The 17,126-nt window shown below is 40.6% G+C and overlaps 1 protein-coding gene across 5 annotated transcripts in view; it reads left to right on the top strand.

Annotated features, from left to right (window-relative positions):
- The first annotated feature begins 387 nt into the window (after nucleotides 1-387).
- The window catches only part of CWF19L1 (CWF19 like cell cycle control factor 1), a 31,722-nt gene continuing 14,983 nt past the window's right edge, over nucleotides 388-17,126 (top strand). Inside the window, exons 1-6 of one of the 5 annotated variants that reach the window (XM_029932374.1) lie at nucleotides 388-512; nucleotides 3,221-3,305; nucleotides 4,144-4,222; nucleotides 5,678-5,779; nucleotides 8,549-8,763; nucleotides 10,901-11,019. In XM_029932374.1, the coding sequence (XP_029788234.1) occupies nucleotides 490-512; nucleotides 3,221-3,305; nucleotides 4,144-4,222; nucleotides 5,678-5,779; nucleotides 8,549-8,763; nucleotides 10,901-11,019 (623 nt within the window). In that variant the 5' untranslated portion in view covers nucleotides 388-489. Of the gene's footprint in view, nucleotides 513-3,220; nucleotides 3,306-4,143; nucleotides 4,223-5,677; nucleotides 5,780-8,360; nucleotides 8,456-8,548; nucleotides 8,764-10,900; nucleotides 11,020-17,126 lie in introns of those variants that run through there. The other 4 variants (XM_029932375.1, XM_029932377.1, XM_029932376.1 and 1 more) reach the window with 4 other exon arrangements.

Here is a 17,126-nt window from a genome sequence, read left to right as displayed (position 1 = left end):
CAGAACCCGATGCTGAGCTCGAACCCACGAACCATGAGATCATGACCTGAGCCGAAGTCTCAACCAACTGAGCCACCCACGAGCCCATATTCTTTTAACTTTACAAAAAAAAAAAAAAAAAGCGTGTGTGGACAGAGTCTGTCTTGCCCATTGGACCGACATGGTTAGATTAGGGCCCACCATTGGGTTGGGAGCTTTCTAGCAGCTCGATAACTTCAACTGCTCCGGAAAAAAACCAAAAAACCAAAAAACGTAATTGGAATCCTTTTTGTCATTTCCCCTCGCTTCCTTCACTGCTCTCCTTCCTTGATTGCTCGGAGGCCCAGCCAGCTGGGAAAGGCTTCTGTCCCTCGGCTCTCTCCGTAGATAAGCGAACCCTCATTGGCTGGGTGCGCCCGCGTCTTAGTGCTGTGCCTCCGGGGTTTTCTAGGAGTACGGATTCCGGGTCTCAGTTTTCGGTGGTCACCCGAACTCAGGCTGTTGGGACAAATGGCTCAGAAACCGCTGCGCCTGTGAGTGACCATAGCTCAGAAGCGTGCGCGCGCGCCTGTGTGGGTGTGTGTGTGTGTGTGTGTGTGTGTGTGTGTGTGTGTGTGTGTGTGTGCGTGTGCGTGCGCGCGCGCGCGCGCGTCTGCTGTCTGGGTCTTTCTGGTGACTGGAAGGGAGGAGGAAAAGGCCGGGGTGGGAGCGTGGTGGCGGCTGGTGAGCTCCGATCATGTCTTTGCCTGGTGGGGGCCGGTCTCTTTTCGCTTCCGAGAGGACACTGTCCCGGCCACCCGTGGTGGGAGAGGCGGAAGCTGCCAGCGTCAGGCTTCCTCCATCTTAGGCCGTCCTGGGCTCTGACACGTTTCCACTTCACTTCTCCCCACAGCCCATTTATTGATTAACGAAAACTCCTAGGCAGGGGGCCTATTGACGGGGCCCTGGTCTGTTATGAACAGACTAGATAGATAGGGCTGCTGCCCTGGCGCACTTTTTTGCGAGGAGGCGCTGGGGTGAAGAGTGTACATCCATCCATCAATCCACTCAACAAATATTTATTGAAAATTGCTCTATGCCAGGCGCTGTGCTAGACGTTGCAGACATGGAGTTCCTGCTCTAATGGAGCTTAGAGTTTTGAACTGATATTAACCAGAGAATCTAGATTAATGTCGATAAATGTCAGGAAGTGAATCTTCACGGTTCTGGGAGGGAGTATAATAGGGATATTTGGTTTATTGTGAGGAATCAGGGAAGGGAGGGTTGGTTCGCATTTTTGTCTTTATCCTAAGGCCATTGAAATGTTTAAGAACTCCTTGGTGGGATCATATTTTTGTTTTAAAAAGCGATTCTGGCTGCAGTGTAAGAACAAATTAGAGCCAAAGAAGAAGACAGCTAGGATTAGGTAGAGTGATAGCAGATGAAAAGTGCAGGGATTCAAGGTTTATTAAGGAGATGAGATTAACAGGGCTTGGAAAAGGTTTGGCTTTGAGAAGCAGTCGGCACTGTGGGGTCCTAAATTTCTGCCCTTCAGTGGAATAGAAAAACACTGGAAAAGGGCTGAGTTGGGGAGATGATGAATTTTGAGGCATCCTATGATGTACAAACTGGATGATGGCTCTCCGAGAAACAGTTATAAATCCATGTGACAACTGCCACAATAGAGGGGGTACAGGATCCTGTGGGAGCACCAGGAATTGGTGACTGGTAGAGACTGGAGGGCTTCCTAGAAGAGGTCGTCCTCAGAAGGTAAATAGAAACACATAGTAGTTTATTACAGAGCTTGCTCTGAGATGCTTATGTGAGTTTCTGAAGTTTCAGAAGAGCAAGACTTTCTGAACAAGTCAAGAAGGCTTTAGAGATTTGCTGGGCCTTGAAGGATGGGAAAAACTTAGACGCAGGAAGCATAGTGTAGGGCTGTTAGAAGTAACTACCCTAGAGAATGGCAGAGGCAGAGAGTGACCAGAGTGACAGTCAAGGAGGTTTCTGTTACGGAAAATTGGAGAAAGCCCTGGGGAAAAGGAGAGAGGACTTGTGGAAGGCTGTGGCTCTGCAGGCAGTGGAGTTCTCTCTCTCTTTTCTTAATGTTTACTTATTTTTGAGAGAAAGAGAGCGTGAGCAGGGAAGGGGCAGAGAGAGCAGGACAGAGGATCTGAAGCTGGTTCCCCGCTGACAGCAGCAAGTCTGGCGCGAAGCTCTAGCTCACCTGTGAGATCAGGACCTGAGCTGAAGTCAGACGTTCAACCAACTGAACCACCCAGGTGCCTCGGTAGTGGGGTTCTCTTAATGTTTTTAAGGAAAGAATATTAAACTGTTAGCTTAATTTAGACTGGTTAGGAAGAAGAGATGGCATCAGAGGAAATAAATGTAAGCATGCTCCCTACTTTGTATCCAGTACCGGATTCCTTAGATCTCTCCCTGATTGTGCCTCTGTTACATCACAGGACCCTGGGTCTGCCTTAGACTGTCCTCCATTGCTCCTCCTCCCTCACTTCCCACCCTACTTCCCCAGTCCAAATTGTATTCCGGTGTTCAGAATTCTAAATTTGTCATCTGTTTCTGTCCTTTTCATCTTCATTCAGTATTCCCCTTTTTGGTAATATTTTTGCTTATAGTCACTTATTCCTCCAGTTCCTTCACTCTGTTACTAAAAGGAACTTTCTGAAACATGTCACTACCCAGTTTGAAAATGTTCAGTGATGGGGTGCCTGGCTGGCTCAGTCAGTTAAGTGTCTGCTCTTGCTTTCAGCTCAGGTAATGATCTCACAGTTCCTTGGGCTTGAGCCCTGCATCAGGCTCTGTGATGCCAGCATGGAGTCTGCCTGGAATGCTCTCCCTCTCTCTCTCTGCCCCTCCCCTGCTTGCTCTCTAGCTCTCAAAATAAATAAAAATAAACTTAAAAAAATGGTCAGTGATATGGACACATCAGAAAGACATACTGACAAAACAGTAAGAACTATATTTCAAGATGAGTTCAAAGGCATTAAAAAAATGGTATGAGAAATAGAAAAACTGTAAGTCGGAATTATAAAAACTCAGAAATGAGATGATGGAACAAGTTACATCACAATTCAGGGCCAGTCTGCCTTATAAACCTCAGCTCTTGCCACTTTCTGCCTCTCTGCCCCTTAATACTTCCTGCATGCCTCCTATTGTAGCCTTTTTCATATAAATTTATATGAGAGTCTGATGGCCCATTCAAGTTTCCTCAATTGCCTTAACATTTATCTCTCGTTTGCAGCTTGGCTTGTGGAGATGTTGAAGGAAAGTTTGATGTTTTATTCAATAGAGTTCGAGCAATTCAGAAGAAAAGTGGAAACTTTGACGTAAGACGTTTCCTTTTACTGACTCTAATTTTACTGGTATAGTCAAACATACTAAAATAAAGTTTGGACTTCATTTTTCATTTCTCAACTGAACACATATTCACCTTTTTTTGTTACATTGAGTTCCTTTCGTGAGCACAGGAACTTAGTAGCTGCAGAATGATAAAGGGAGACCTCTTTACCTTTTTATACTTTTTGAATTTTTTGTACTTTTTATACTTGTTACTTTCTTACTATTCACAAAACTGAAAACAGACAAGCAAAACCTCCCTAGGTGATTCTAACCACTGGGTTTGGGAATCACAGATATATTTCATGAGTGTATGGTATGGATTAAGTCAGATAACATGTGCAGATGCTTCACAGGCCGAAGAGCCTTATGTAAATGTTATGTGGGGATGCCAACTAGACTGTAGACCCCTGGTGTACGGAAGAGTATTATGGGTATGGTGATAATCTGGTCATGGGGTTAAAGATTGAGTAAAGACAACAGGCAGGAGATGTGTTTTTTGTGCCCTGTATCTTCTCGGGGTATCTAATACTTGAAAGTTTTGTATTTGGAGAGAGATTCTTGGAAGTAGATTTCTCCATCTTTCCCTGACCTCCTCTTCCCCATCCCTAACTTGGATTTGATGGCCAGTGAGCCAAAATTTAGTAATTTATAGATTCAGCTTAACTTCTGCAATTGCTGCTAAAGAATTATGTGTTGAGATTCTGCAGACTGATTAAGGAAAAAACATAGTGTGAGGCCGTAGGATAATTAGCTGAATTATGTTACTATCAATTATGCATTGTTTGATAAAAAATCTCATATATCTGTTTAAAAAACTCATTTTAGCTGCTGTTGTGTGTAGGAAATTTCTTTGGCTCCACTCCAGATGCTGAATGGGAAGAGTATAAAACTGGCATCAAGAAAGGTATAGAAATTATTTATATTTAACAATTGATTTTTAACAAAGCTTTAAGGTTACACAGTTCTTGCTGGGTTGCTTTTCACACATAGTAGTTATTTAAGAATTTTCCTCTGAGCACCACGTTGAGCTGGGAAGGATGCCTATGCATCTAAATGTTCACATTTTGGGGGCACTTGGGTGGCTTAGTCAGTTGAGCATCCAACCCTTAATTTCGGCTCAGATCACGATCCCAGGGTAGTGGGGTTGAGCCCCGTGTCAGACTACACACTGAGCATGGGGCCTGCTTAACATTCTCTCTCAGGCACCTGGGTGGCTCAGTTGGTCAGGTGACCCGCTCTTGATTTCGGCTCAGGCCATGATCTCACAGTTCATGAGATCGAGCCCCTAAGTCCAGTGCCAGGCTTACAGTGCAGGGCCTATTTTGGATTCTTTCTTTCTTTCTCTCCCTCCCTATCTCTCTCTCCCTCTCCCTCTTTTCCCTGCTCATGCATGCATGCAGCACACTTTCAAAATAAATAAACATTTTTAAAAGAAAGGATTCTCTCTCTCCCTCTGCCCCTCTTTCCTGCTTGTGCGTGCACTCTTTCTCTCTCTAAAATAAAAATAAATAAGATTTTTAAAAATTTCACATTTTGAGTATGGTTGGATTTGGTTTAGAAAAATAATTCTAAGTGGACAGGAATTGAAGAAATGCAGCAATATGTGTCCTTTCCTTTTTCCAGTTTGAGTGTTTCATTTTTTTTAAAAATCTTTAAAATTTCTTTTAATGTTTATTTATTTTTGAGAGACAGAGCATAAGCGGGGAAGGGCAAAGAGAAAGGGAGACACAGAATCTGAAGCAGGCTCCAGGCTCTGAGTTGTCAGCAGAGAGCCCGACGTGGGGCTCAAACTGTGAGATCATGACTTGAGCCTAAGTTGGACACTAATTGACTAAGCCACGCAGGTGCCCTTTGTTTTTCTTAATTAAAAAAAATTTTTTATGTCTTTTATTTATTTTTGAGAGACAGAGAGACAGTGCGAGCAGGGGAGGGTCAGAGAGAGAGGGAGACACAGAATCCGAAGCAGGCTCCAGGCTCTGAGCTAGTTGTCAGCACAGAGCCTGATGCAGGACTTGAACCCATGAACAGTGAGATCATGACCTGAGCCAAAGCCGGACGCTTAACTTACTGAGCCACCCAGGCGCCCCTTAATTTATTTTTTTATGAAGCTCTTTAGGGTCTGTGTTTTCCTTATTCTACATTAACCATTCTCTTAAAGATGTCACTTCACTAACCTAGTGACACGATTTAATGGTCAGGCCACAGGTTGGATAGGATATCCTAAGTGGTAGACATGTTCAGCAGACAGGATTGCAGACTCCTTACTTTTGCTGTGATTATTTTTCCTGTGGGGAAATACTTCTCAAGTTCCAAATCAGATCTCGTAACTGCATGGTGTCATGTCTGTTTCTCTCACCAGCTCCTATTCAGACATACGTGCTGGGTGCTAATAACCAGGAAACAGTAAAATATTTCCAAGATGCTGATGGGTGTGAATTAGCTGAAAACATTACTTATCTGGGTAAGTTGATATTTTTTTGTGTTTGTGATGGACATAATAAAGTATCCGTAGGAATTAGTCTCCCAGGAAATTTGTGGCTGAATTCTTCTGCCATTACTGCTGAGAAAATGGGGTTCTTTCCCCAAATCTGTGTCTATACCCTTAAGACTCTGGCAGTTTTTTCTTTGTAGTCTCTCCCACCTCCTCCCAATCTCCTTGTACTCCCACAACCCAGCATATACTCGTGTGGCCAACTAGAGAAATCAACTACTTGGCTATAGCATAGGGACTCCTTAAGGTATAAATTATGTTGAAAATAGTTCCATGATGTTGTCTCACCATGTAACATTGCTAGATATACACAACTTGTTTGTTAGATTCCTCACTAGCTATAGCTCTGTGTCTCACTAAGCTTTTCGTGCTGATTTTAAGTTTTTAGTGCTGATCCTCAAATTTTTCACTCCTTTTGTTCTTTCTCTGGTTCCAGGTCCACTTTTAATTTTGGTTTAAAGTTGTTCCCTCTTTATCCTCTTGAATCGCCTTTAGTGATTCTTTTTAATGTCTGGCCATTTAAAAAAGCACTGTCAGATTTGTTTTTGCTTTCTCCTCACCTGCTGTCAGTCTATGGCTTCTTGGATCATTCAACTTATTTTTTCCTAAAAGGACTCCACTGTTCTTCTCAGTGTCTCTTTCTTGGTCTCTTACTTCTCTGGAAAGCGTCTACATTTCTTTCGCTCTAAGTGTCCTCCCCATTCTTCCCCACCATAGTCCACCTTGGCCTTTATTCTCTACATCTGGCTGTGGCCCTCATGTAAGCAATCTTGTCTTATCTTGCTTCAATCACATGGGGCTCCTTTAGGCAAAAACTTGTGGGACGGATTTTTGTTTGTTGTTTTTAACCACTGTTGGAAGATACCCATTTTGAAATCCTTTTGTTGTAGGTCTTAACATAGGCCTGAACTTGTGTAGTTACTGGATTTGGATTAAGACCTCTACTGGAGGTATATATGGTAGCCATTTACCACATGAATTTAGTGCCAGGAGTGGAAAGAGCATGGAGGTACCTGGGTTATTTCTGTGAAAGAGATTTTTAGAGATCCAGTAGGAGGAGCAGACAACGAACTTGATAGTGAACACGTGATAGTGAGTTTGAAGTGTTGGCAGAACATCCAACATGTAACTGGAAGTGATCTTTCTAGAGTATATAAACAAGGCCAATGTGAAAGAGTAGGGTTTGGGGAGTTGGTCCCTTAAAGATGGAAAACAAAGCCGAGAAGGATCACATTGTTTCAGAGGAAATACAATGAGAAAGAAAGCACTGCTCTGTAGTGGGGGCATATAATCTTCATCTAGACGACAGGCAAAATTGCTAAAAGTGATCGGAGCAGTGTTTGGGGAGGTAAAGATATGGTCAAGTTTGTAGATTCTCAGTGAAGAGAGACTGATTTGGGAGGAGAGACCATTGACAGTTACAGGGTGATTCATGACCTTTAAGAGAATAGTGGGAGATGGAGACCAAAGTACAGTGGGCTCAGGAACTAAGAGGTAAAGCACTTAGCATGGACTGCTCTTTTGAGAAATTGGAAACAGAAGAGAACGGAGTTTTCGATTAGTGTGTGAGTTCTTTTACTAGTTTTTTATTAGTATGTGTGTTGATTGGCATGTTCCTTTAGTAATTAGTATGTCTATTAGTATGTTTAATACTTGATTCTTTTCTGAGTAGAAAGAGCCAGCTGAGTAGAGGAGACTCTGTATGTGAAAGGAAGGTGAAAATTGATGGAGCAAGGTCTTGAAGGCCTCAGGAAGAAACAGAATCAAGGGCCCAAGCCAGAAATTCATTTAAAAGAGGGTAGAGTCTCTAGTTTTTCCCAGTTGCTCTTTCCAGAGGTTTTCCTTCCGTTGGAAATTGCTGCCTGCGTGAAGAGTATGTGTATTCTGTACTGTACTTTCCTCAGAACTGCAGCTCAGTTTTCTTGTTACTGCTCTCTGGGTCCAGGTGTCTGGGTTTCTTTCTTTTTATTTTTTTTCTTTTAAAGTTCATTTGTTTTGAGAGAGAGAGAGATAGACAGTGTGAGTGGAGGAGGGGCAGAGAGAGAGATCCCAAGTAGGCTTCCCACTGTTGGTGCAGAGCTCCATGCAGGTTTCAGACTCATGAACTGTGAGATCATGATCTGAGCTGAAATCAAGAGTCAGATACTTAACTGACTGAGCCACCTGGGCGCTCCTCCTTTTATTTTCTTTTTAATGTTTCTTGTTTAATGTTTAATGTTTTGAGAGAGAGCATGGGAGAGGGGCAGAAAAAGAGGGAGAGAGAGAATCCCAAGAAGGCTCTGCACTGTCAGTGAAGAGCCTGATGTAGGGCTTGATCCCATAAACTGTGAGATCATGACCTGAGCCTAAATCAGGAGTTGGACCCTTAACTGGCTGAGCCACCCAGGCACCCCTGGGTTTCTTTTAATCCATATAGAGTCTCTTCCAGAAGACAGGAAAGCTTTTTCTTAATCACTGCTTCCCAACACTTTCATTTGTAAGGCGTCTGGAGTAAACAGACTGGCCCACGGGCTCCAGCGGCCTCTACATAAGGGCTGCTCTCCTTGAACAGGAACACAGTTGTAGCCTTCCACCACTGAGACCCTGCAGCCAGAAGAGGGGCCTCGAAGAGTGTGCGCTCATTCAGACATGGAGAATGACAGGGAGGTAGGCAAGTCATGGCGTGGGGAGAGAGATTCATCACCATCATAACATTTCTGTAGTTTTGACTAAAACGTGTCCGTTTTTCTTTGAACCCAGGTCGTAAAGGTGTCTTCACTGGAAGTTCGGGGCTGCAGATTGTGTACCTCAGTGGGACAGAGTCCGTAGATGAGCCAGCCCCAGGTTACGGTTTTAGTCCCAAGGATGTGTCTTCCCTGAGGACAATGCTGTGTTCAACATCCCAGTTTAAGGGTGTTGATATCTTGCTCACATCCCCATGGCCCAAGTATGTGGGGAACTATGGGAATTCTTCTGTGAGTAGTGCTTGTTCAGTTGGAATTTCTGTAAGCAAATTGCACTGACTTATTTTGGGCTCTTCTTTTTGCTCTTTATACTGAATATTTCACCTCTTAGGACCTTTCAGTAGAAATGTTTTGTAAATTGTTTCAGGGTATTTAAAAGCATATCAATTGATCAAAGCAAAAACTTTAAAACTGGTTGATCCTATGAAAGCATGATTCAAAAAATGAAAAAAAAAAGAAAGAAAGCATGATTCACAGATGAGATTGCTAAAATTTTAATTATAAGTGAGGGATCCTTTATATTCTCTGCACAAGTGCCTTCTTTAAAGCTTCCTCTTAATGTGTTTTGAGGGTTCACTAATTTTTAGTTAAAAGATTTGCAGTTAGTGGCTGCTCTTCAATTGTATTCCCCCCCATTTTCTGGTCCACATTATAGTATTTTGGCTTTTAAAATACTTTTTAATGTTTTTTCCTAGTTTAAATTTTATTTTTGAGAGAGAGAGAGAGAGAGACCAACCTAAGCAGGCTCCATGCTCCACACCAAACCTCACAGGGATCAAAGCCATGACTGTGAGATCACAACTTAAACCAGAATCAAGAGTTGGACACTCAACTGACTTAGCCACTCAGGCACACTTCAAAATATTTTTTTTAATGGCAGTCATTACGAGATGAAAGATAGTGATCTACAGATGGGAAAAGAGAGGTTGAAAACTTGTTAACCCTCTAATGTGAAAGCTTTAATGTTGGGATGCATTGGAGTTCACCATTACATTTGATTTTAATATTTTAATAAACAGTCTAGAAAAGGATGTATATCAGATTGGTGAGTGACCACTATCACATTCGTGGGAATAAGCCTCAGGAAGGTCTTGAAAGGTTGATTGTGAGGGCAGAAAGCATCAGCCAAGTTTCAGTGAAGGGAAACCTAAGAATGCATTTAGAGACAAATATCAATTAGTAGATGCAGAGTTATCAGTAATGATCCAGAAACTTCATCACGTGTGTCTGGACCAAAATAGCCAACAAGATACCAGGCATTGTTGGGGGTGGGGGGTAATGAAAGGAGAAAAGATAGTGCTGTCTTGCTCTTCCATAAATCCGTGGCCGTTCTTCTAGAATTCAGGGGGCAGTGGTGGTCACAGTGCAAAGGTGTGGCAGACTAGGGAAGATACAGAGGAGGAGGACTAAGTGGAAGGAAGGAAGACACATAATACACTGTGAGGAAGGTTAAGAACAATGAGGCCCCTTCATTTTGGGGATACTAGCAAAAGGATTTGATTAAAGTTTATAAAAGACTACATAAGATCTTTATAGGTGAGAAAACAATGCAGTTTATCAGTCTCCTCTTACTATGATTAACCTCAGGGCTGATTCCCTGCCCTTCAGCACAAATCTGAAGGAAGCGAGCGTAAGTAAAAGGACGAATTTCTTGCTTTACTTAGTGGGACACTAACTTTGGTAATTTCTTTATTTTCAGCTAATACTTTTTCTTAAGGTCATAAGTAATATGGATGAGAGATCACATAATTTGTTGTTAATGAAAGCTAGGGATGTTCGGGGAATAAGGTTGATATTTTTGATGACCTTTTGTTACAAACTTTGGCCAGGGCGTGGTTGTGCCCTTCCACAGACCACACCTTTCTTGACTGAAGCAAAATAAAGGATTGCATGCTTATGTCATGAAGTCATTGAATATTCCATTCTGAATGTTCTGTGGATCCTAAGGACCCTGAAAGCTAGCTTTTAATTTTTATTTTTTCGCATTGACTCTGACTGTCTGCATGTCAGAACTATGGATGTACAACAATGTAAATTATAGAAGCATAGTGTGTGGGCTCGAGAGAGAAGCTTACTTTCCAAAAAAGATTGGAATAAACCCTATTTCGGGTATTAGTACAGAGGGCTTACCTTACCTTTTAACCCCTGCTTCCTGCAGTTGCCTTCTCTGCACTTAACAATAGCCCGCTTCCTCTTCTGTGTTTGAGATTTCTCTGATTGCCACAAGTATGGAATTCACTTTCCAAATCCTACTGCCTAAATTTGTATCGACATAAAAATTTCCAAGACATTTAAATTGTCTTGTGATTTCTTTGCATTTCTTGATAACTCCTAGGTCTGTTATGATGACCAAGTTTCTTTTTCCTAGGGAGAAGTGGATACCAAAAAATGTGGCTCTGCTTTGGTCTCCAGTCTTGCCATAGACTTGAAACCAAGATATCATTTTGCGGCTTTGGAAAAGACCTACTATGAGAGACTTCCCTATCGGTGAGTAGCGTTTCATTATTTTGGCTTATTGAAGAATTTGCCTGGGATCTTCTGTGGGAACTTCCCCTGTTCACGTTAGCCATGTAGCATCTTCATTCCTCTCGGTTACTCAGGCACTGAAGTGAGTGGCTCTCAAACTACTCAGCTCTTCTGAGTTTGTTTCCTAATTTGAAATACAAGGGATTGGACTGTATACAGCCCCTTCATGGTTTGCGGGTCTGAAGTAACAATACTGTTTTAACCCTTACAGCGTTATATAGCATAGCACGACAGGTCAAACCAGTATTCCTTGTACAGTCTTGAAAACTCATTTCTCAGCATAATCACATCAGCAGTATTTCAGCTTAAGAATCAAGAACTTGCATCAATTTTTTGTTTTTTTGGTCTTTCTTAGTTTGAGTTTGGAGGTGGGTTTTTTTTTAATGTTCATTTATTTTGAGAGAGACAGAAAAGTGTGTGTGTGAGATGGGGAGGGGCAGAGAGAGATGGAGAAAGAGAGAATACTGAGCAGGCTTCTTACTGTCAGCGCAGAGCCCAACACGAGACTCAGTCTCACCAACCTTGAAATCATGATCTGAGCTGAAACCAGAAGTCTGACGCTTAACCAACTAAGCCACCCAGGTACCCCTGAAGGTGGAGTTCTTAAAGCATGTCTTGCAGAGACTGTAAAGCCAGTGGTTTATGACTGATAGAATTAAGTTAGCTCTGGATTATCTTCACTGATAAAGAGCATGGATAATTTCTAAAATGATTTATAAAAACGTTTTTCCTAGGGTGACTGGGTGGCTCCATTGGTTAGGCATCTGACTCTTGATTTCAGATCAGAACATGATCTTGAGGTTCATGGGATCAAGCCCCACATTGGGCTCCTCAATGACAGCTCAGAGCCTGCTTGGGATTCTCTTTCTCTCTTTCTGCCGCCCCCGACACATGCACGTGCATGTTCTCACCTCCCCACCCCTGTCATAAAAAAATAACCTATCCTTTCCTGTAATCTCAAAGCCTAAGATATAAAGTATCTTTGTATATATACATTCTAGAAAAGTTTATTGTTCTCTGAAATCCTGCACTAAAAACAGGTTATGGGAACAAGCCTCTCAAAACTTATCCAACTTTTAAGGATCTCATTACACATTTCTATGAAAAACGTACCACAGGCCAGTAGACACATGAAAGGATGCTCATGTCATTAAACAATTAGGGTAATCCAAATGCAGACCACAGTGAGATACCACTTGACATTCACTAAGATGGCTACAAGCAATAAGGCAGATAATAAGTGTTGGCGAGGATGTGGAGGCATTCGAACCCTGATGTGTTGCTGGTGGCATTGCTGGTGCAGACGCTTTGCCAAACTGTTGGCAGTTCTTCAAAAGATTTAAATATAGAGTCACTATCTGACCCAAAAATTCCACTCTTGTCCCAAGTGAAATAAAAACACTGGTCCATGCAATAATTTGTACACAAATAATCATAACAGCATTATTCATAATAGTCAAAAATTGGAAACAACCCAAACGTCCATCATGTGATGAATGAGTAAAGAAAAAGTGATATATCCATTCTTTGGAATGTTATTCAAGAAAAAGGAATGGAGTACAGATAGGCTACGTGGGTGAACCTTGAAAACATTATGCTAAATCAAAGAAGCCGCACACAGAAGACTGCGTATTATATGATTCCATTTATATAAAATGTCCAGAGTAGGCAAATACATAGAGATAGAAAGTAGAGTTTGCCAGGGCTAGTGGAGGGACATGGGGAGTGCCTGCAGATAGGTACAGGGTTACTTTTACTGGTGAGAAAAATGTTCTAAAATTAGACTGTGGTGATGTTTACACAGTTCTGTGAATATGCTAAGAATTATTGAATTATATACTTTAGATGGCTGAATTGTATAGTATTTGAATTGGATCTTAATAAATCTGTTAAAAAAAGACAAGTCTGTGCAAATTTTCAACCAGAACAGTAACAAAATTTCATAACCAGAATGATAAAAATACTAACATCGGTAAATTTCCACTAACATTTGCACCTAGAATTACAGTCAGTCCCATGCTTTGCTTTCCTATATTGTGAATGTTATTGTTAGTGTTTTGCTTCCTTTGAGGAGCAGTTTATTATCACTAAAAACACTGTTCAGAGGTAGCAAATTTCATCAGTCATTTTTATTTTAAAATCAATGAGGGAGACATCTTCACAGCTTTTTATGGGTACTTGCAGTTTCCCTGTAGTATTTTCTATTGCTATTTTAAACAATGCCACACACTTTGTAGCTTAAAACAATACAGTTTATTATCTTATAGTTCTATGGGTCAGAAGTTTGACCCAGGTCTCACTGGGCTAAAATCAAAGTAATGGCCAGGTTGTGTTCATTTCTGGAGGTTCTACAGTAGAATGTTTATTTCCCTTTTTAAGTTTCTAGAGATCACCTATGTTCCATGGCTCATGGCCCCCTGGCTCCATCTTAAAGCCAGTGTCTCTGGTTAAATCTTGTCACTCTTACCTTCTATAGTCGCTTTTCCCTCTGACTTTTCTTCTTCCCTCTTCCACTTTTTAAAAAAATCCTAGTGTAATTAACATACAGTGTTATATTAGTTTCAGTGTACAACATAATGATTCAGCAATTCTATACATTATTCAGTGCTCATTGCAAAAAGTGTACCCTTAATCCCCTTCACCTATTTTACCCATCTCCCCACCCACCTCTCCTCTGTAAAACCCATCAGTTTGTTCTCTGTATTTAGGAGTCTGGTTTTTTGTTTGTCTCTTCTTTTTTTCTTTGTTTTGTTTCCAAAATTCCAACATATGAGTGAAATAATTTGGTATTTGTCTTCTCTGACTGACTTGTTTCAATTATCATAATACACTCTAGCTGCATCCATGTTGTTGCAAATGGCAAGATTTCATTCTTTTTAATGGTTGGGTAATAATACTCCATTGTGTACATATACATCTGCCTTATCTATTCATTAATCAACGGACACTTGTATTGCTTCCATATTTTGGCTATTGTAAATAATGCTGCAGTAAACAAAGAAGTGCATATATCTTTTTGAATTAGTGTTTTTGTATTCTTTGGGTAAAAGTGCATTAGTGGAATTACTGGATCATATAGTAAATCTACTTTACATGTTTTGAGGAACTGCTATACTGTTTTCCACAGTGGCTGCACCAGCTTGCATTCCCATCAGCATTGCACGAGAGTTCCTTTTCTCTACATCCTCGCCAATGCTTGTTTCTTGTGTTTTTGAATTTAGCCATTCTGACAGGTGTGAGGTAAATCTCACTGTGGTTTTGATTTGCATTTCTCTGATGTTGAGTGTTGTTGAGCATCTTTACATATGTCTGTTGGCCATCTCCATGTCTTTGGAGAAATGTCTGTTCATATTGGAGAAATGTCTGTTTTAAATTGGATTGTGTTTTTGGTGTTGAGTTGTTAAGTTTTTTAGTATATTTTGTATACTAACCCCTTATCAGATATGTCATTTGCAAATCTCTTCTCCCATTCAGTAGGTTGTCTTTTTGTTTTGTTGATTGTTTCCTTTGTGGTGCAGAAGCTTTTTATTTTGACATAGTCCCAATAGTTCATGTTTGCCTTTCTTTCCTTTGCTTTATGAGACATACCTAGAAAAATGTTGCCATTGCCAGTGTCAGAGAGAAATTACTGCCTGTGTTCTAGGATTTTTATGATTTCAGGTCTCATATTTATGTCTTTAATCCATTTTGGGTTTGTTTTTGTGTATAGTATAAGAGTATTGTCCAGCTTCATTCTTTTTTTTATATTTATTTATTTATTTATTTATTAATAGTTTATTGTCAAATTGGTTTCCATATAACACCCAGTGCTTCTCCCCACAAGTGCCCCCAACCATGACCATCACCCCCTTCCTCCCCCTCCCCCTTCAGTCCATGGTTCGTTTTCAGTATTCAGTAATCTCCCTTAATCTGACATTTATTTTTGAGAGACAGAGAGAGGAAGATCATGAGCAGAGGAGGGGCAGAGAGAGAGAGAGGGACACACAGAATCAGAAGCAGGCTCCAGGCTCTGAGTAGCTGTCAGCACAGAGCCCAACATGGGGCTCGAACCCACAAACTGCGAGATCATGACCTGAGCTGCAGTCAGACGTTCAACCGACTGAGCCACCCAGGCGCCCCCAGCTTCATTCTTTTGCATGTAGCTGTCCACTTTTCCCAATACCATTTGTGGAACAGTCTTTTACCATTGCATATTCTTACTTTGTCAAAAATTAATTGATTGAATGTTTAATTGTGGGTCTGTTTCTGGGCTCTCTATTCTGCTCTATTGATCTGTGTGACTGGTTTTGTGCCAGTATCATCGTGTTTTGATTAATATAGTTTTGTAGAATATTTTGAAATCTGAGATTGTGATACCTCCATTTTTCTTCTTCTTTTTCAAAATTGCTTTGGCTCTTCAGGGTCAGTTGTGGTTTCATACCACCTTTAGGATTTTTATTCTAATTCTGTGAAAAATGCTGTTGGTATATGATGGTGATTGCATTAAATCTAGATTGCTTTTGGTAGTAGGGACATTTTAATAGTATGTGTCCTCCCAATCCATGAGTATGGAATATCTTTCCATTATCTTTCCATTTGTTAGTGTTGTCTTCAATTTCTTTCATCTGTGTTTTATAGTTATCTGAGTACAAGTTTTTTACTTCCTTGGTTAACTTTATTCCTAGGTATTTTATAATTGATGCAGTTATAAATGGGATTGTTTTGTTAATTTTTCTTTCTTAATTTCTACTTCATTTTTAGTGTATAGAAATGCAACCGATTTCTGTATATTGATGTAATATCCTGTGACTTTACTGAATTCATTTATCAGTTCTAGTCGTTTTTTTGTGGAGTCTTTAGAGTGTTCTGTATATAGTATCATGTCATCTGCCATAGTGTAAGTTTCACTTCTTCCTTTGCAATTTGGATGCCTTTGATTTCTTTTTAGTGGTCTGATTGCTGTGGCTAAGACTTCCAGTACTATGTTGAATAAAGTGGTGTGAGAGTTGATATCCCTGTGGTGTTCCTGACCTTAGGAAGCTCTCAGTTTTCCCCCATTGGGTATGATGTTTGCTGTGAGTTTTTGATATATGACCTTTATTATGTTGAGGTATGTTCCCTCTAACCCTACTTTATTGAGGATTTTTTTTTTTTTATCACGAATGGATTTTGTACTTTGTCAAATGCTTTTTCTGCATCCATTGAAATGATCCAATGGTTTTTCTCTTTTCTCTTGTTGATGTGATGTATCACATTGATTTGCGAATTTTGAACCATCCTTGCATTGGAGGACTAAATCCCACTTGATAATGGTGAATGATTTTTTAATGTATTGTTGGGTTGAGTTTGCTAATATTCTGTTGAGAAATTTTGCGTCTGTGTCATCAAAGTTATTGGCCTGTAGTTCTCTTTTCTTGTAGTGTCTATATCAGATTTTGGTATCAGGGTAATGCTGGCCTCATAGAATGAATCTGGAAGCTTTCTTTTTGGAATAGTGTGACAAGAATAGGTATTAACTCTTCTTTAAATGATAGAATTCATTTGTGAAACCATCTTGTCCTGGACTTTAATTTGTGGGGAGTTTTTGGTTATTGATTCAATTTCATTGCTTGGCAATCAGTCTATTCAAATTTTCTGTTTCTTCCTGATTCAGTTTTTGGAGGCCAAGTTTCTTTCTTTCTTTTAATATTTATTTATTTTTGAGAGAGAGAGAGAGAGCACGAGCAAGCATGAGCAGGGGACGGGCAGAGAGAGACACAGAATCTGAAACAGGCTTCAGCCTCTGAGCTGTCAGCACAGAGCCTGATGTGAGGCTTGAACTCACGAACTGGGAGATCATGACCTGAGCCGAAGATGGATGCTTCACGGACTGAGCCACCCAGGCACCCCAAGGGAGGCTATGTTTCTAGGAATTTATCCTTTTTTTCCCTAGGTTATCCAATTTGTTGGCATATGATTTTTTCATTATAATCCTTTGTGGTGTTGCTTGTTATTTTTCCTCTTTCATTTCTAATTTTGCTTATATGAGTCTCTTTTTTTCTTTTTGATGAGTCTGGCAAAAGGTTTATCAATTTTTTTTTTTATCTTTT

The sequence above is a fragment of the Suricata suricatta genome, chromosome 2, assembly GCF_006229205.1.
Source record: "Suricata suricatta isolate VVHF042 chromosome 2, meerkat_22Aug2017_6uvM2_HiC, whole genome shotgun sequence".
In the NCBI taxonomy this organism is placed as follows: Eukaryota; Metazoa; Chordata; class Mammalia; order Carnivora; family Herpestidae; genus Suricata; species Suricata suricatta.
This window is presented reverse-complemented; position numbering and strand designations above follow the sequence as displayed.